Source organism: Notechis scutatus, chromosome 1 (assembly GCF_049901735.1).
Source record: "Notechis scutatus isolate UNSWTSFEM ecotype Mainland chromosome 1, rNotScu1.2, whole genome shotgun sequence".
Classification (NCBI taxonomy): Eukaryota; Metazoa; Chordata; class Lepidosauria; order Squamata; family Elapidae; genus Notechis; species Notechis scutatus.
Window position 1 is genome coordinate 276,608,976 of NC_142009.1, and position 20,465 is coordinate 276,629,440.

The 20,465-nt window shown below is 39.0% G+C and overlaps 1 protein-coding gene and 1 long non-coding RNA gene across 3 annotated transcripts in view; one reads left to right on the plus strand and one right to left on the minus strand.

The window, feature by feature from the left end:
* TYRO3 (TYRO3 protein tyrosine kinase) overlaps nt 1–7,783 on the minus strand; it is a 76,890-nt gene extending 69,107 nt beyond the window's left edge. For both annotated transcript variants that reach the window (XM_026664607.2, XM_026664605.2), the window contains exon 1: nt 7,326–7,783. In XM_026664607.2, coding sequence (XP_026520392.1) covers nt 7,326–7,419 — 94 coding nt within the window. In that variant the 5' untranslated portion in view covers nt 7,420–7,783. The remainder of the gene's footprint in view (nt 1–7,325) is intronic.
* A 61-nt stretch (nt 7,784–7,844) lies between these two features.
* On the plus strand, nt 7,845–18,791 carry LOC148133393 (uncharacterized). Its single transcript, XR_015746734.1, has 4 exons — nt 7,845–8,166; nt 11,482–11,543; nt 12,406–12,469; nt 18,038–18,791. It is a non-coding gene; the product is annotated as an uncharacterized LOC148133393 (long non-coding RNA).
* Nucleotides 18,792–20,465: the final 1,674 nt, after the last annotated feature.

Here is a 20,465-nt window from a genome sequence, read left to right on the forward strand (position 1 = left end):
TAACCATTAACGTTTACTTGCTGTTTCTCTTTTATAAACTGTGTCTTGAACTGAAAATCTCAAAGTGTTTTCAAGAAGAATCTACATTTAAATTCATTCCATACTCTAAGAATAGCCTGCTGGGATAAAGACTTTTAAAATCTACATTTATGTGAATGCCACTCAAATTTCAAATTGTGACCTTCTAAATCCGATAACTTTCTGCAGTATTTCTTAACAACGCCCACTTTTCATTCAAATCAAACAACAGGATGCAAAATATAGTTTAAAATCTGGTAGGCCCAAATTTCTTTTTTTCCTTCACATCTTGTAATACCTTTTATTTATATATTTATACTCATATTTTTTTTCAATTGCCATACAAATTTAGATATATCCTCCTGCCATTGTTTAAATGCTGTGTCAGTTGTCACAACAGGTATTGTCTGAAACAAAAATAATATTCTAGATAAAATATTCATCTGAGTCACAGAAATTCTAACAATGACAATTGCAACTGATCCTATCTTAACATGTCTTTTTGACTTCATTAGCTTAACATAGTTATTTTGAAATAACATAAAATTCATAGTAGTCATAGTTCTACCGAATATTTCACCTTCTTCTCAATCTTAAAAACTGCTTTATTCCTCAATTCTAGTTGATCTTGCATCTTCATATTGTCTGTTAACACTTCTGTCTTCTGTTTATTAATCTTGAAATCTACTAGTCACCAAAATTCTTTTAATTTATTTTTAATTTATTCAATCTCTTTTAAGGAGTCTGCCAAAACCAAATTATCTGCAAAACATCATATGTTTTAGCCTCCAGCCTCCTAATCATTTTTGCTGCTCTTCTCTGCACTCTTTCCAGAGTCTCAGCATCTTTTTTTTTTATATTGCTGTGATCAAAACTGGATACAGTATTCCAATGTTTACCAAAGCAGCATAAAGCAATACTAATATTTCATGTGACTTTGATGCTATCCCTCTATTGATGTAGCCTATGACTGCATTGACTTTCTTTGGCAGTGCAGCATACTGCTGGCTCATATTTAAGTGGTTGTCCACTAGGATTCCTAGATCCCTCTTAGGGTTACTGTTGTTGAGCCATGTACCACCTATTGTATACCTGTAGCCTTTGGTTTTTCTTGCCTAAGTGTGAAACCTTACATTTCTCACCACTGAATTGCATTGTGCTAGAAAGAGCCCAATTTTCAAGTCTGTCAAGATCCTTCTGGATTATGAGCCTATCTTCCAAAGTATTAGCTATTCCCCTCAGCTTGGTGTTGTTTGCAAATTTATAAACTTATATAAACATGTATCCAACATTCATATCTTCCAAAACTTTAAACAAAAAAAAATCCAGTTCAAATTATCAAAAGTGACATGATCTAAGTAAATGCTTGCCCTGCCAGTATTGATGGAGTTTTTCTCCTTGATAGTTTTTTAAAAAACAAACAAATTTACATTGGTCATTGGTCACCCAATTCACCCAATGGTGACTCCGAGTGACTTACAACGGTTAAAATTGTATACAAAACCCCCAAATCCCCACTCTGCTTGACTGCTTTGACTGGTTTTAATCCTTGCTCATTTGGGGGTTGGATGCTGGAGTGACTGTGTTCTCCAGTTCTTCTCCAGCAACCAACACCCAAAAAAGGACCTACCAAGGAGAAATCACATCCCCACTAAAATGGAAGGGCAAAATACTGTATATAAACAGGGAGAAAACACCACACTCACTAGCACTGATGATGTTACCTAGTTGGGTAATGAAATGTCTACAAGCAAACAACCAAGTTCAGAGAACACCAGAACATCAGACTCAACCCTGAGCTACATCTATTCTCTTCTATTGGGAAGTAATAATCTCTTCCATCAAGCATTTCGTTAAACATTTCTATTTAACCAACATTAACATTTTAACTTAATATTAACTGTTTTGACTGGTTTTTATTGGTTTGTTTATATTTGAATTTGAATTTTCTTTTCAGTTGTAAGACTCTTTGACTGCCAAAGAGATTGAAAGTTAGTGTATAGGAGGGAGGAAAGGGAGAGAGGAAGGGAGGGAGGGATAGGCTATATCAATGGTGGCTAACCTTTTTCAGCTCTTGTGCTGATAATTGCGTGCGCGCTCGCTTGCATGCGCTCGTGTGCCAGCACCCAGAAGGCAATGCGTGTTGCCCCCCACGCCCCCTACGCATGTACGGGTGATTCCCCCCTTCATACAGCGCATCTGAGCATGCATGTGCGATCCTCTCATGCACAGCCATCCCTGTGCATGCGCGCATGTCTCCCGTGCACCCCCCTCCGCCCCCTGCGCATGTATGCCAGATACCCAGCAATCAGCTGTCGGGTGGTGGCGCGCATAAGCATGTGCAGTGGGGCTCTTCTGGGCGACCTCTTGCGTGCCAGTGGAAATGGCTCTGCGTACCACTTCCAGCAAGCGTGGCATAGGTTCGCCAACACGGAACTATATTATACAGTAGCTGAGGGCAATGTGTGCAGCAGCAACGCACGTAGCAGCAACATCTATAGCACATTCTGTCAAAATTTTCCAACTACTGTACAGAACATTTTTGCTGAAGTTCTAATATCAGGGCACGCTACAAAGTTTAGCACAGACTACATAGTAAGATTTGGTGGAGAGTCTTTTTAATTACGATACCTGTGTTACAGATTGCTTCCTGCAGAGATGTGCACTAAGCAACCACATTGCATTCTAGTGGAAAATTGAGTTTTTATTTTTCCATTTTTTTTCGACCATAAAACCTTTTAGGGGTTTTAAAACGCTTCGTACTAATCTCCCATAGTTGTTTTATATTGCAGCCAGTTTTGCTCTTTTTTTCCGTTCATATCTGTATTTTATTTCTTATTTTGCTTTATGTTATTTTACTGTAGTGTTGTAAATTGCTTAAAGTATATTGGTATGCAATATAAACACATTACATAAAAATAAAGAAAACCACACTTGTGGAACTAAGGAACCTCAGCAGAATAAAAGCATTTTGCTCTATTATGGATTTCTACTGGCTTAACAGCCAGTAAAACCAGTAGTTCCCATGCCGTTTTCTTTGTTGTTCGTTTAATTTAAGTAAATTGCTAAGAGCAGTGAAGCTGGCAAAATACACTACGTTTAGACACAGCACTTTTTTGTAGCTGGGCTAAGGAATTAATCACACACTCGGAAACATGATCTAACCCCTTATTATTTAATTCAACAAATGAGATTAAATTGTGTGTGTTTGTGCATGTGGGCATGTGGCAGAAAACATCCTCCCTCTCAGTGTGCATCATTTTGAAGCAACAGAATTTCTGCTAGTCACTCTATGACCATGCCATATATACAAAAAGTAGCCTTCTAAAATGACAGCCTTATGAAATAAAGCCAATATTTTGCAATCGCAAAACTGCTCAGCTTTCCAGTAATCTACTTGCTAAAACAGATAATCATGAACAAATAGAGCTATCTTTGCAGACAACTTCAGATTTAAATTACCATTCTTGCTGAAATCTTAAGTAAGCAAAGTATGTTTCATATCTGACGGAGAGCCCTGCATAAGGAACAACAATAACAAACAAAGGAAAAAATAAGGTACAATATATTTTTGGCTTTTGACTATAGAAAATGAATAACCTCTTAAGGCATAGGTAATTTTGGAAAGACCATAAGGTAGGTATATATTTTCTATGGAAAAGCACAGCATTCAGTCACATGTGTGCATCTATGCACACACAACTGTTGCTTCAATTGCTTAACAATTCTTTTGCATTCAAAAAGCACCTTGACCTTTAATTCTATACCTTTATTAACCAAATAAAAGCTGCCTAAACAGTTGGGTGTGGATATGAGAAATACACAAAAGAAATTGCACAATGCTATGAAATCTCTACCAGTTTCACTTACCAGTAATCCACTATTCTCTTTCAAATAAGGCAAGACATTTCACTTATGCAACTATCAGCTATGTGAAACAATTAACTATCAAGTCCTTCTAGATGTTTTTGCAGTGTAGCATATTAACTTTTTGCTTTGGCAAACATTCTTTACTGCTAGCAAGTATTGGGATTCTTAAAAGGGAGAAAAGGAGACGGAAGTGTATGGCTATCAGAGGAATACTCCTCTAATGACCATTGTATTAGATGACAGATATGTAAGACCACAATGTAGGTTTGCTTGAATTTGGAACAGGCATCTTTAACCTAGATCCTCATGCTATATTGCAAATATAATTCCCAGAATTCTGAAAATGGTACTATGACCACATCAGTGGTATACCAGGTTGGGGAAACCTGACTTGGAAAGTATTTCAAAGTTGATGACTCCATGCTACAGGTGTAAAACTCATCAGCGTGTTTGTATAGTGAGAATTTTTGCTAATCTCACACATTATTAGTGGCAACTAAAACTGATGGACACTTCCTAGTCCAAAAGATGCATGGCTCAAGTTCTTACATTTAGAGGAACATCAAAAACCTCAGCATTTTCAACACGCTCCTGTAGTGATTCAAATTAGTCTTTCTTTCTTTCTTTCTTTCTTTCTTTCTTTCTTTCTTTCTTTCTTTCTTTCTTTCTTTTTCTTTCTCTCTCTCTCTCTCTCTCTCTCTCTCTCTTTCTTATTTATTTTCTCTTTTCTATCATCTATCTATCATGTATATCTGGCCTTTATTATTTTTATAGATAACTCAAGTCAGCAAATACATACAGTGCTCCATCCTCCTCCTCCTATTTTCCACACAACAACCCTGTAATGCAGGTTTATGCTGACAGAGAATGAATGGCCCTAAGTCACCCACCCAGCTTTCATTCTAAGGTGGGACTAGAACTCACAGTCTCCTGGTTTCTTGCCCGATGCCTTAACCACTACACAGATTGTACTGCCCAAAAGAGATACAACTGAGGACTACAGTTACAGAGTCCATAGATATGGAAGGATCTGGATGCTTTCCAGATACTAGGTATGATCTGAGTCTGCAAGTAAAATAAGATCCACATTAACTCTCAAAAACATTTTCCCAGAAGAAAATATCCAGATGGTTTCTGACCCACAAACCTAAATTATGTCAAAGAATCAACGTTACTGTTTTTCTTTCAGATTTTTTTTATTTTTTAATTCTATTTATGTCCTTATAAATATGTTCTTATTTTCTACCCACAGATTATTTTGACTCAATACTGACATCAGCCCTCATTCAGTCAGTCACATTAACCAGCTAACTTTGGAAACTGGAAACAGATGGATTCCACATGGAATTATTAGTTGATGACCCAGTCACAACATGTATAGTTCCAAACTACAATAATTCACCAATAGAATGGGAGGGTTACAATAATAGAGCTGCTCCATAATAAATGTCTTCCAAATTGTAACATGTTCTGGATTAGAAAATGAAATATTAATTTCAAGAATTTTACAAATGTTATTAATTGGAAAATCAATTTATTTGTGCATTTGTGACATTTCAGTAGGGATCTTGATAGAACATTATTTCTATCAGTATTTCACAAAAGCATTAATGAGCTATATAAAGGGTGATGTACAGACGTTCAAATTCTACAAAACATTGTGTCAGCGGTATATTTATTACCACTTGTAGAAGAAGTAAACAGTTTTTTTTAGCCTCCTGCCTTTCTATAAAGATGAATGCTTGGGATAAAGTCACACAGAGAAAAAGGATACCCTTATGTTCAAGAGCTGTAGCCAATATTCAATTATGGAAATATAAATAGAGCTGCCAAAGACCTCAATTATGCTTATGATGTTGACGCAATAAAGAAGTACTAAAATAGCCAATGATTCTTATTCTAATAGATGGCAGGCCAAGATATTTTGCTGCCTGAGATGTAGCGCCAAAGCGTGCTTGCAACCACCTATGGACCTTAGCTAGCCATAGCACCTGAAGTCATCATTATTTTGGTACATGGACAGAAACCTCCATAAGTATCTTTCCCTTCTGCCATACCAGCAAAACATACAATAAAAAGAAACAAATCACTGCCCTTTTACCATCCATAACTCCATCTACCTGGGACAGCTGCCTGAGGAATCTATGGCATTCCAGATGTTAATGAATTACAACTCTCAAAAAGCCTAGGCACCCTGGCGAGTGATGCAACAATTGGAATTGCACTTCCAAACTCCTGAAGAGTCACTCTGGCCTGATAACAGAGCCTGGCTTTAAGGGCAAAACCTTTAAATATATTTTATGCTAAATATCTGTGAATAAGCATTCTCATGGGGTGTGACTTTTTCAACCTTCAAGTGTGCTAATCCAATCAAATCCTCACTTAAAACCTCTACAAAGATAATGAGGCCACCCTGCCGTGACCACAAGGGCTTCTTACTGGCCATTCCATTTAGAACTGGGCCAATTCAACCAATTAGGAAGCATTTAATGGGAAGGATCTCTACAGCAGTGAAGTCCTAAATCTCCCAAGGACTCTGCAAATAATGTTATTGGGAAAGCAGGCAATGAAGTGGAAGGGAAGAGTCAAATTCCTGGCATACAAAATTATTGGTTCAGCTGGACAGCGTGCACAGATGGGCATGAAATCACTATCATCTACAACATAATCATAAAAGCAAAACAAAAAACTACCTGGATTTCAAAAAATATAAACAATGAAAGACAGTTTCCTTAAATTTTGTCATTTGTTTCAGTACCAATGAGGAAAGATGCAAGCCAGTCTCACAGCACTGGGAGTAGATAAGAAAATAATTGTAACTACTGTGGGGCAGCAAAGTGACCTTATCTTCTCCGAGGAAGGCCCTTCCGAGGAAGAAGAAAACTATCAATGGGAGTTTACTCTACTTGGATTTGTTTGTTTACTTATTTATTTTTTAAAGAAGGGACATCAGAACAGGAGTGCCGGAAGGCGAAAGGCTCCCACTCCAAAGCAATCCCAAACCCCGTTTCTTCCACTTCGTCCACTCAGCTGCAGAACAGAAGTGACCCATAGCCCAACAATGTCCCAATGTTGCCGCTTTTTCAAGAGGCAACTGGAGTTTCTGGTTTTTTTTTTCTTTGAAGACGTTTCGCTTCTCATCCAAGAAGCTTCAGCTCAGAAGCGAAAACGTCTTCAAAGAAAACCCAGAAAGTCCAGTTGCCTCTTGAAAAAGCACCTTTGGGACAACCGTGACCTGGAGGACGGAGAATCTCCATAGGCATAGCCCAACAAGAGACTCGGACCTGGAGCGCACCCACTTGGGAAACGTAAAACCAAGCGGGCGGGAGAGCGTGAAAGGGGCAAAAACCGGTTAAGAAAAACAAAACAAACCAAGTCGAGAGTCGGCTGCCGTCCCCCTGGCCGAGAGGGAACTCGGAGGAGCGGAATCTCCTTACCTGTGACAGCCCTGAAGTCCCGCGAAAACAGAGCCCATAGTGCCGGCAACAGCAACAGGAGTCCCCGCATCTGCATAGTCTTCTTCATCTCCATCTCTTCCCCCTCATCATCTTTATCACCATCCTCCTTGCGACCTCCAAAGCGCTCGTCTCGCCTCGGACCCAAAAATTCAAAGTCGGGGAGGAAAGGAAGGCGAGGGAAAGGGGGAAAGGGAGACCGGGCGGGCGGCAAAGCAACAAGGGAGCGGGGAAAGGGGGAGGAAAACCAACGACGCCCCTTCCCTGAAAGAGAAGCTGGCGGTCCGCGCCCCCTCGCTCTGGGCACGAAAAGGGGCTCGGCGCCCACGCGTTCGCGCCCGGCAAGCCGGGAAAAGAAGAAGCGGCTGGAGATGGCAGCGCCAGGCACCCCACCAGCGCCGGCTCGGCCGGCGGCTCTGTTCCCTTTCCCTGAGCTTGTGGCCAACAAGTCGAGAAGGTCCCCCTCTGCCGGCCTCCTTCCCGCAGTGCACTGAGTTCATCGGGCCCGCCGAGCGAGTTGAGCTTGGCCCGGCGCGGAGCTCCCTCCTTCGGCCGCCGCGACTTCCTTCTCCAAGTCTTGGCAGCGGCTTCTTGCTTCTACCTCCAGGAAATGGCGCTTTCAGGAGGCCACAGCTCTCCTGCTCATGACATCACAGGCTTCATGAATATTAATCCGTCGACGGCTTATCCTATTGCTTTCCTGAACTTTGTTGTTTTATTCCCCTGCGAAGTGGAAAATAATAGGCCTGCGGCAGAATCAACGCGGTTTCTCTTTTTCAAGGAGAGGGGGGGGGTGCGACCTTTGTTTTCCCCCTGCGCGCAGGTTAGTCAGCGAGCCGCAGTTTCTACACAAGGAGCAGCTCATTCCAAATTAAAGAAGTCGTGATTTTGAAAAAGAGAGAGAAAGAGAGAGAGAGAGAGAGAAAACACAAGAAGGGTCTGTCAGACGCGAACAAATAAAGGACTACCCGTTACCAATCTTCATCCATAGAAGGACGCCAGTAGATCAATACTAATAAATAATGTTTACAGAGGCATACAACATCGATGTGGATTTAAAAATCCAAGAGTGAGAATTTAGTCTCTTCTTCCTTTTTCTCTTTTACAGAGTATACATTTTATGTTCAGTTTTTATCAGATATTCTTTGCAGGATGGAATCAAAGCATTAACATACAAATTCATTCATTCAGTTTATCCTAATCCCACTTCTCTTTTTGTCCTCTTTTGTTAATGTGACCAGTGAAATAAGTGAATGTGGGAAATTCTTCATTATGAATATTGTATAATATGTTCATAATGTATGGTTCCGATATTTTATTTATTTTGTGTAGCTAACTTCTTTGAACCCAATTTTGCCTTTTAAGTTAGGATGATTAAATATAGTTATTGGTCCAAAATTATTAAACTAAATGTGGACTTGGACCTAGTCTCCTTAGTCCTGTGTGACATCTTACCTAGTAATTAGGACCATCAACCAATCAACATGTTTAAATTGAGGAATCTGAGTTATAGTCTCTCGTGACTAGACCATCATAAAACTTACAAAATTTAGTTGGATGTTTATGGGAAGAAGTAAATTTACTTCTTGCTTGCTTGTACTGTAAAAATCTATGTAAGGTTGGCATGTTTGGATTACCCTGTCCAGTGGAAATACCTTAATCCAAATTGTCAGCACCTTTTACTGGAAATTAAAGCCAGTAGAGAAAAACAAGAATTTGGCTATCATGTTTTGGTTGCAAATTGGGTAGCAGAGAGATATGACTTCAGCAACAGAGTGGTCAATGTCTGGAATACTCTACCTAACTCTGTGATTTCTTCCCCAAACCCCAAAAACTTTAACCTTAGACTGTCTACTATTGACTTCACCCCTTTCCTAAGAGGTCTGTAGGGGGCGTGCATAAGTGCACCAACGTGCCTACCATCCCTGTCCTATTGTTTCTTTTATTTTTCTTATATGTATTCATATATTCATAACTATGTTTTTACTTATACCTATTATCTTGTAAGCAATTGAAAACCAAATAAAATAAAATAAAAATAAATAAGTAAAATGTAGTAACTCTTGCTTAACTGGTTGAAAACCAGAGAAAAGGGAGTGTGTAACTATGTATTCCCTAGTTCCCTGTGTATGGCTGGCCCAAGATATCTGACTGCCTGAGCTACGGCCAATTATTTTGACACAAAATATAAGAAAATATCAAAACAGCTTCTCATGGCAGTAATACCACAATAATAATAAATTGCATAACCATTTGCTGTTGCTTCACAGCTGTCCAAATATAGTGGGTCACATCACATTGCCCAAATTAGGGCCCTAAAGAGCTAAGTATCAATAGTATTAAAAACTTGATAATAAGAAATAACAAAACTCAATAAAATATGTAAATATTGGCAATGACAAATTCATTATCAGTCAATTGCAAAAGGCAGCTTTACTCAGAACAGCTTACATCCTGTGATACCTGTAAGACCATCAAATATCCACACCTGCCTATCCCAGGTCCTTGGGAAGGACTCAGTAGGTGGACAAAAATGCCAAATCCAGTCTGAACATCTATGGCTGAATGTGGATGAATAGTAATAATAATAAGGGAGACAATTCTTCTAAATATTGTAATCAATAAATAGTTGCCAAACTCTGTAAGAAAGCCATGCTTCCTTACAGCCATGGTGGTTTTAAAAAAAAACCACCAGGAATCTGATAGCATCTTTTCTAACTAACAAATTTAAGCTCACAAAAATCTGTTTAGCCAGAAAAGGTGCTATCAGCTTTTTTATCTTTTGCCAAACTCTATTGAGTTGGGTTGAGTGATGAAACTTGGTTGGGTAATGTAACCTATGCAAGAAAACAACCAAGCTCAGAGACTATCAAGGACTCCATACTTCAACCCCAAGTACAAATATTCTCTTCTATTGAAACTCTGTTGAATGTATTAATGCTTTTTTAAAAATCTCAGCTGTGTTGCAATGTTAAGCATGGAAGCGACCTCTCCAAATTCCAGCTATAACTTCCTCAGAGAAATGTTTATTACTTCCTTTGGCTACTTCCTTAGTATTTCCTTTATGGTGCATGATGATAGGTAGATAAGATTAAGTAGCTTTCAAGGTTGTAATTAAGTGTAAATAAAGAGGAAAATAATACAGAGTACTCTTAATATTTCCCCCCAGCTCCTGTAGGTTTCTTACTGCCTGTGTGCATGAAATGTTTAGCTGTGACTATTCTAATCATAATTCAGACTCTTTTCTGGTTTTGCATAAATACAACATTTGACTTGTTTCTGATTTGGTACAATTATTATTATTCTTTTAGTTTGTATCCTGATGAAGGGCTTTATTTAACTCTTGTTTACATAAAAAGAAATTGAGAGACATTCCAAATAAATCATTATCAAAGTTATCTGTTTTAGCAAACTTTAAACTTTTCAACTTATAACCCCACTCCTGGTGATTTCACGGATGCATCCATTCAACTTTCATACCAACAATGGGGAAGTGGTGATTGTTGCCTTAGCTTACATATGCCGAGGGGGGGGGGGCAGGATTTTTTTTTATAGGAAAGAAATTATACTCTCATAAAACATCTGGTTTGTGGTAATATACTGTATATTAATCCAAATAGAGATATACAAAATAGTTGAACACTTCAGATTCCAAGAACTGTTCTTCAACCAGGATGTGTAAAAAACTGTTTCCATCTGATATGCTGATTGGATGTCAAGAAGCCATAAGTCCTATCAGTATTGCAAGAGTATTTAATTAATATTATCTCTTCCTGCCAGCATGAGATTTTGACCTGTAAAGCAACCTACTGGTTCAAACCCTTAGGAGCATCATGGAAGTTCTGCTAATTAAAAGTGCCCTCCTGCTGCCTAAGAATGAAAATACAGCGAGATAGTTAAATAGTAGGATGAAACTGTTTTGCTTATTTGTCCTTTAAATATGTGTTTAACATGGTTTTCATTTAACTTTGAGAGAAAATAATTCCATAATTCCTGTAATTCTTCAATACTAAACCTTGTTTCCCATTTGTTATATTTCAAAAGAGACAATTTGTTTTTTATAGTGTTTCTAAAATTTCCCTTTATTAAATTTGAAATCTGGTCTCCAACATTAAATCTATTATTTTATTTTATTGAGGTAATGTGCAGCTATCGAATCTCATCAGGCTCAAGGTTGACTCAGCCTTCCAGCCTTCCAAGGTGGGTAAAAAACTGTTGGGGGCAATATGCTGACTCAGTAAACCACTTAGAAAGGGCTGTAAAGCACTACATAAGTCTAAGGGCTGTAAAGCGGTATATAAGTCTAAGTGCTATTGCTATTGATGAAATTCCTATGTGTTTAAAGTGTCCTGTTGAATTTTCTGTTTTGTAAAACTTTTTCTTAATTTCCATATTAAATGACACAAAGGCAAGTTGAAAACTATTCCTTTTAAAAGATGAATTATTAGGAAAAAATAGTTAATAATTCTGCAATTACTATGCTGAAATAGTTTAATGGTAGTTTGAATCTAAATCCGATACTTATTTGTGGGAGCCTAGCCTGGGTACCAGTAAGATGTACTGTCTTTCTTTAACTTCCAGAATTCCGTAATTAGTATAATTACTGGGACTTTTGGGTCCGTCTCAAGACCATAGTAAAAGATTGTTGTACATTGCCAGTGAAAGGTATTGAGCCATGGGAATTGAGGGTCTCAGCTGAGTCACATATGGTGTGTTTGGGTTGATGGATAGATGAATGCATGGATGGATTGTAAGTTTAAAAGTGAATAAGATGAATGCGTCTGAGAATATTTGTGTGAGAAGAGCGACTTTGTAAGCGTGGTTTCACTAACATAGTGATATAGTTTCACTTAAATTGGCAAAGGGTTAGACTGTTATTTGCTGCTGGTTAATAATTAACAAATGTTATTCAATATAATATTTATAATTATAAAATCTATAATGAAAAAATACAAAAAGTGATGATTTATGATTTTTTTTTCTCAGTGTATATTTAACTAGTAGCAGATATACCTCTTATAATGCTAACTACATTTTTTTTGGTTATATGCCTATTTGCTAGAGCTCTCTGGGTACTTCAAAGAAAGCAGGTAAAACCATGGAAGACAAGAACAAGGGAATATAACGTAAGTAATAAAGACACAAAACTAAGCTGGTTAAATCAGCACAAGAGTCTAGTAGGAAAGTAAATTTAGATTGTTTCCTAGACATAATAAAGCTATACTTAAGTATTTTGGATTCAAAATGTGAAGAATTTGATGCGTGGGGAAAATGAAGGATAATTGAAAATTGAAGCTGACCGAGGTCAAGGTGGCCAGATGCTGTCACTGGTGACACAAGCAGGAGCTTACAAGAACTCATTTACAACAATAAGTCATAGCAAAATGATGTCTACGAAGAGATGGAAATGACTGAACAATTGCACAGCAAGAAACCTTGATTTGTAACTTTAAAGTGTAGTTCTTGTGATGTCATTGTAACTTCCACAGTCATCCCTAAGGAGCCTTCTCTGTGCTTGCAAAAGAGCGTTTCTCAATATAAGGAGCCACCTGCTTCCCCAGCATTACACATCTGTTGAGTATGTGAAAGTGCAACATCATCCTCAGGCCACTCCTGTGAACGTGGCCTCTGTTCAACTTTGTTCCGCTTCAGACATTTGCCAGCTTCTGCCCCCATTGAGGCACACTGAACAGCCAGCCTTTCAATTTAGGGTGGGGACCTGCCCTGCTGTTGTTGGCTACCCGATGTCGGTGGGTGTGCCACCCTTCCAGCCCCTGGTGTCTGACTACCATTCGCCCTTTGACAGGAGAAGAGCCAGAGCTCTCTCAATGTGCTCCAAACCCATCTCTCAATTTGCCTTGTCAAACTATGGATGACAGGAAAAGCAGAATGAAAAGGGAGGGAAGTGGGGTTTGGGATGTGGGTTGTCCTTTCCATCCATAGAAGGGTTTTTTTTCCCCATTGGAAGGTTACTTGCAGGGATATCTCCCCCCCACAGCAAGGTGCCATATCCACCCCCAGTGCCTAAGTTGTAAAGGGGCTTTTATAGTCACATGACACTGAAGTTATAGGGGAGGCAGCTGAGCCATGGAAAAAGCAGCCAGCACCCCTGTAGTAAAGTCTCCAACCCTTTCAGGCTTCATTGCATTTGCTAAAGTTACTGCATGATGCATGTCCAGCAGGGTTCCAGATAGACACATAGAAAAAGTCCCAGCTTGCAATTTAGGCATTGCAGCAAGTTAAGCACTAGGTTAGCAGTCATACCCTGGAGTGCTAGACACATTTAAAATACCCTTCTGCAAATTTGTCAGTGACAAAGCTAAAAGGATGTTGGTAGCTGTTCTGTAGGAATGTTCCCTTTGCAGTATAGTGTTGTTTCCCTACCTGGGGAATTCTGAAGCCCTGCAGCCTACACTCCTGTGGGAAAGGACCAAAAAGATCCATTTCTCTTCCTGTCCCTGTTTTGTCCCCCGAGTCTTCTCCTTCCCCACTGGATTTCTTGCTATGGGTAGCAGAAGAAGCAGGGGGAAAGCAGTTGCAGAGAACAACTCCTTCGTTGCAAGGTGACCTATCCCATTTGTGAGATAGACAACCAATAGCAACAGTCCCAATAGTCTTTTGCTGTTAGCAGTTGTGGTACTACAAGACCTGTTCTCCGCCTGCTTCTGTCCTCCCCTGAAGGAAGTTATAACCTCTCTTCTGGTTTTTGCCCAATAAAGATCCTAAGGCAATGTTTCTTAACCCTGGCAACTCAAAGATGTGATTGCTTGAAACTGAATGGAATTGTTTGAAGCTTACTAGCTGGGGAATCCTGGGAGTCGAAATCCACAGATCTTCAAGTTGCCACAGTTGAGAAACACGGTCCCGAGGTTAGCCAGCATGGATTGGAGTTCTTGCAATGGATAACAGAATAGTCATCTATGTGGTCTAAATAAACTTTGGTACATTCTTCAGACACCGAGAAATTTTGAAAGGTCAAAGAAGGAGAAAAAGGAGTGAAGGAAAATCAGGAATAATATGATTAAATGTTGGGACATATGAATGACACATACCCTGCTGATTTCAACAATGGAATTATTTAGTCTTAAAATTCTATTTAATCTCCTCTTTTCATATACAACTCAAGCTGATAAATATACCTATACTTCTTCTTCCTCGTATTGTCCCCACAACCACCACCCTGTGAGGCGAGTTCAGCTCAAAGAGAGTAACTAATCCAAAGTCACCCAGCCAGTTTTTCATGCCAAAGGCAGGACTAGAAATCACAGTCTCCTGTTTCCTAAGCTAACACGTTAACCACTACACTGTTTGTGTGTGTTGTATAACAGTATGGCATGACAACTCTTACTAGGGATTTAGGTTCAGCTTAAATTCCTTTTGATGTAGCAACATCTTGAAATTATGCAAATTCTTCCAACAGATCTTGCTTATAGCATGTTATTCTAGATGACTGGTATCAACATCTCAAATTCCAAGGCTGCTGGCAAGGAATGCTGACAGGTCCTACTACACTCTTGCAATCCTCTTAGATAATATCTTTTTGTAGCATTTTAATTTCTGTTGTCCTTGCTGCTATGTCATTCTAGACTGAGATTACAATTGTTTGAAACACAACTAAACAGCAATGATATTTGCTGCGAACACTGCTCTATGACTATACAGGAGGCAGTTCATCAGGGCTGGCCCATAATGATTTAATGCTTAAATTATATCTTGCAACACCTCACCCTGACCTAACTTCTTCCAAATTAGGAGATTAGGTAATCTCTGCTAATATTAGGGTTGATCTACCATGGATTCCCTAAAACAGAGAATTGGCTCTGCCACTTTTTAATTAAGTGAGCCTCTGGCTTGTTCAGATACAATATCTTATTTAATTAACAGAAGACCCCTAATAAGGTGTTGGGGGGTTTTGGGGGGTGATGTCCTCAGCACTGACATCAGGGAATGCAAAAATGGCTTGCTGAATTTTTGCCCGTGGGGTGTTTGCAGATATGCAGCTCCTCTCCTCTTGTCCTGTTTCAAATACACCCAACTTCTAGGTGCGAACAGCAGTTTCCTCAAAGCTGAGCAGATAACTATAGACAAGGAAAGGAAATCAACGAAGTCTCTTGGAAAGAAAGCTTGCCTTGGTAATTTCACTTTCCAATAGAAGAGAATATATGTAATTCAGGGTTGAAATGCAGAGTGTTACTTGGACAGATAATAAAACACCTGCACGCAAACAACCAAGCTCAGAGAACACCAAGGATTCCACAATTTCGCTTTCAACAGGAATATGCAGAAGAGAATTGAAAATCCAGTTTGAAGTTCTGACAGCCAGATCAAGTTTGTCAATCAGTCCAAAGGACAGTTTCACAACTAGGATTCACAGGAATGACGCACTGATTAGGAGCAAGAGATTAGGTAGTTGCTTCCAAGGTAAAAACATAGGTAGGATCTGCCTCTTAAATCAGGCTGCAGCCAGCTATCTTTCATTAAGATAGTTCCCCCTTGCTTGGCAGGGACCCTCATTAGAAGTCTTTGTTCTGTTCTCAGCTCTACCTGCTGAGTCTGAGGGTTGAGGCCAGGGCATGCTTCATTATGTGACACTAAAGCTATTTTATGGTGCCTGTGTTTGATCAGCGTTAGGTGATTTCTGAGAATGACACTGTTCAGTGGGAACAGCTTAGTTCTGCGCCATGACATCCCTTTTGGTGCAGCTGTAGTATTGACCTAGCCTGGTGTATAGGGCTGGCAGCAGCCTCCCAAAGTATTGTGTGCATCACTCTTGTGGTGGTTTTGTTGGATGACCTCTCATGGAAAATGAATACTGTATTTTCTCCATTTGTGTACTGTTCACCATTTGCCTGACTATGGATTGGTTTTGGCAATGATTTTGTAGCCCTTTCTGGCTTTATGAGCACCTTGATCTACAGGGATCTCTTTCCATTCACATCCATAAACTTGTGTCATGAGTAACAGTCTCTGCTGATGGCAGTCGATGTCTGTGTGCATTTTTTTTTTAGGGGAGTGCCCCTCAAACCTACACTTGATTGTCATTTCTTGGAAGAGAAAGTTTGACTCAATTTACTCTCTTTGGAGGACTGAGTATCCTAGGGCATCTCACACTTTTCCTAAGAAGTAGAACGAATGTTAGCTCAGTGTGTTCCATGAAGGTTGTTTGTTTAACCAGCATCACTTTATCCATCGAAAGCTCTGAGCACAACTACGTCACAGCATTTCAAATAGGTAGTTCTAAAGAATTCATAAGCTTTCTCTTGACACTATAAATACTGCTTGCTCTAAGGTTGGTGACTGCAGCCTTGATGTTCGACCCTTTCTATTATTGTCACACGATAGATCTACACATTCTAGGAATTGGGTAATTCACTTGTGTTTGGCAAATAGCTCTGTATATGTTGCAGCATGTCCCTTAGAGTGTAACATTTCTCAGCTTCTGGGTAGAGCATGCTTTCCTTTAGGTGATTAGATTAGAGCTGCCCACACATTCTTCTGAGCCCTGCTGTAAAGATAGTAAGGAGTGAAATGCTGGGTGGGTGAGCTATAGTCATGAATCAAAATTACAGTTCTCCTATATGAATTTCTTAAGAGGATTTTAAAAGGTACGAAGATGGTTAAAGCAACACGATAAAGTTCCACTGAATTCAACTGTGCTTTTTGTTAGGTAAATTCAGACTGACTACCAGATAGCAGCAAATGTAGGTCATTTAGCATAACACCATAGGCACCAGCTCCAATGGCCATTGGCTCGAAAATTATGGGTGTGACTGGGTGATCAAAGCCCCGCCCCTTTTTAATGTGTTTTGCATGCCTATAAAGAGGAGTATGCTTGCCTGGTTGTGTTTTCCAGTCTGACATTTCCTATGAATGCCTCTGCACAACATCACTGCCTTCATATAGTTCTGAATGCGGCTGGTGAATAATAAAGATGTTAAATCAATGATTTTTTTTTTTTAAATTGAGACAAAAACTATATTGCTAAGTTTCTGAAGTATATCTGAAGCCCTGGAAAATTCATTCATTTAATGATATTTGTCAGTTCTCATGTCCAGTATTGTCTGGACTTATCATTTTGCTATGTAACACACACACACACGCACACACAAACACACATTGTGTGCCCATTAGGAGCACCAGTTTTATAACTGAATCGCAGAAGCAAAACATTTCTACCCCTTTAATTATCAGTAAAGCAAGAAAGCTAAAAAGGTATTCTCCAGTGAAAGCAGTGATTTTCTTGTACATCCAGTAAGTATGCATACTGAAAATTAATTTCTGTATCGTTGATAATGAAATATACACATTAAGATTGATAAAATATTTATATTTCAGGTGGTAAACAGTCAGTGCCATCAGAAACAATTATGCAGGTGCAAGATAAATCTGTGTATAATAAAGGCTGAGAGAGCTGACCTTAAATAATTTCATAGGCATGTTCATGCAGGGTTTTTGGTTTTTTTTTTGGCAATGTTATAGAAATGATGCATCTATTATTTCACTTCCCAATGAGACCTACAGCGTTAGGATCCCATGTAGTCTCCTATCCAAATGCTAATGAGGCCTGACTCTGCTTCGCTTCAGAAGTCAGAAAAATATTATCTGCTAAGGCATCTATGTATTCACACATATTTTGACATATGACTAAAAAGCAGTGTGGCTTAGTCCCTAATTCATACTTTTTTCATTCTTAGACCGTGAGACCACAGATTCCATGTTGTTGTCAGCATGTTCGCCAATAGCCAATACCTCTGAGGGATACTAGGCTGAAGAAGATAGTTTTAATTCAACGTTGTTAATTTATTTTCTTTACACTGGCATATGCATTGGTGTTTATAAAAGACAATAATACAGTTTGGCAGTCTGTTACAATTCAGGAATCATCAACACATGCGGCCCACACCCATGTTCCTTCTGAAGATTTCTTCAATATGTGTGCGTGTATGTTTCCAGGTCCACAGACTGCTGATATGGAGCTACTGAGAGTATAATTTTACCTGAGGAAAAAGGGAGGAAGGTGGATGCCTTAGTTGTAAGGGTACCTGCAAGATGTTCAGACTTTTAAGAATATATGAGCAGACCAAAGAATCATTTTGCTCGGTAGAAATATATTAAAAACATAAAAATAGACTCTCATCAGTGAGACAAAAATGCCTTTTTTGTTCTGCCATTCTGTTCAAGCCTATTTTAATAGAACCTTATATTTCCTCAAGCGCCTTTGTATGTTAAGCAAATAATTGGCATGTACTGTAAAAACGTCCATTTGGGACTGCTCTTTATGAAAAGCACAGGACTGGATGTGCAGCAGTGCAAATCACCACTTCAGCCAATGGTACTAAAGCATCCTATTTACCTCTCTGGAAAGATGCCCTGTTAAAACTGTGTGGGAGAGAAATAGATTTCATCAGCACCAGCAGACTACAGTATATTGCAGAAAAAAACCAAACCCCCGCCCCCCCCAAACAAATGAGGATGGATACATACTTGGACTCACCTTGGAAAATTGGCCAAAACAAAAGCCAACAGAAGGAGAATTCAGAACTGAAGAAAGAGGGTAAGGAACTAATTGGGTGGAAAAATAAATGAAAGTCGAAACACATTTTGGTAAGAGAGGAATGAAGAGAATGTTAGATAGTGAGACATGGCAGACACACCTCTGATGAACCAGAGAAAAATCTTATTAAATATCTCAAGTCGCATCTTTTGCTTCTTTTCCTTGCATAGTGGAAATAGCAAATAAGGTCTTTTCCTATTCTGTCTCCACTTTATTTCAGGCTTTGGATCATTTGAAGAAATGAGGAAAAAAACAGATGTTCTACTCAATCATGATACTGAGATAGTATTCTACACAATTTGGTGCATTGTGTTGGAGTAGAACTCTTACAATTGTACAATATATCTGCTGGCCATCAGGTTGGTGAAAGCTAGAAGTAAGAATATAGTAACCTCCTAATATTTTCATTACTGAACTTCTGGAACCTTTTTTCACTGACTGTACTGTCAATAGGTGTTATAAAAATAAACATCTGGAGAGGTTTAGATTGTCAATTTCTAAACCACTTGTTATGAGCATGGAATACGGTGGTAAATGAAGTAGTGTCTCTTCTCTCTCTCTCTCTCTCTCTCTCTCTCTCTCTCTGTGTCTCTGTCTCTCTCTCACTCACTCACACACACACACACTTGTAAATATTTAAATATTCATGAACCTAACTCCCCCCCCCCCCTTCATTCATTTGTCCTCTGATTCTCAGACTGCCTGGAGAAGTTCCTGCAGTTCTCTTGGCCCAGGTTTTCAGAAGCAGTTTGCCATTGTCTCTTTTCCAGGGCCGAAAGAAAGTATAGCCCTTGACTTGCAACTGTTTGTTCTGAGCGACTGTTTGAAGTTGCAACAACACTGAAAAATTTTTTTTTTGATTAAAGGCCATTTCTCACACTTATGGCATTCCCATGGTCACATGATCAAAACCCAGACATTTATGACAGTTGAAGTGTGATTTCCCCTTTTGCAACCTTCTGACAAACAAAAGCAATGGGGGAAGCCAGGTTCAGTTAACAACTGTGTTACTAATGTAACAACTGCAGTCATTCTCTTAACAATTGTGGTGACAAAAGTCAAAATGGGACAAAATTCACTTTACAAATGTCGCACTTAGCAACAGAATTTGGGCTTAATTGCAGTCATAAATCAAGGATTACCTGTAATGGGCCCAAAGTCACCCAGCTAACTTTGTGCTATTGACTGCTATAACATGGATTTAAGGTAGGGTCTTTGCATGTCACATGTTTCCACATATTTCCTTAATAGTTTAAAGTAGGAGAGGAAGCAAAGTGTGTTCCTATCTGTTTGACAAAAGAGAGAGAGAGAAAGAGAAAGAGATAGAGAGATGCCTTAGAAGAAATATGAAATGAAGCAAATAGCATAGAGAAGTTATGGGATGAGTGTAGGGATAACCATTTTTATTATGTCTTCTGAATGACACACAATATTTTTATTTTATTTTAAAATTAGATGATAAAATCAGGAATCTGGCTCTTATCACCATGTAGCATACACAGTTAATATGACATAGGAGTTGAGGTTTATGGAGCATTTCAGGAGTTGAGGTTTATGGAGACCTGAAT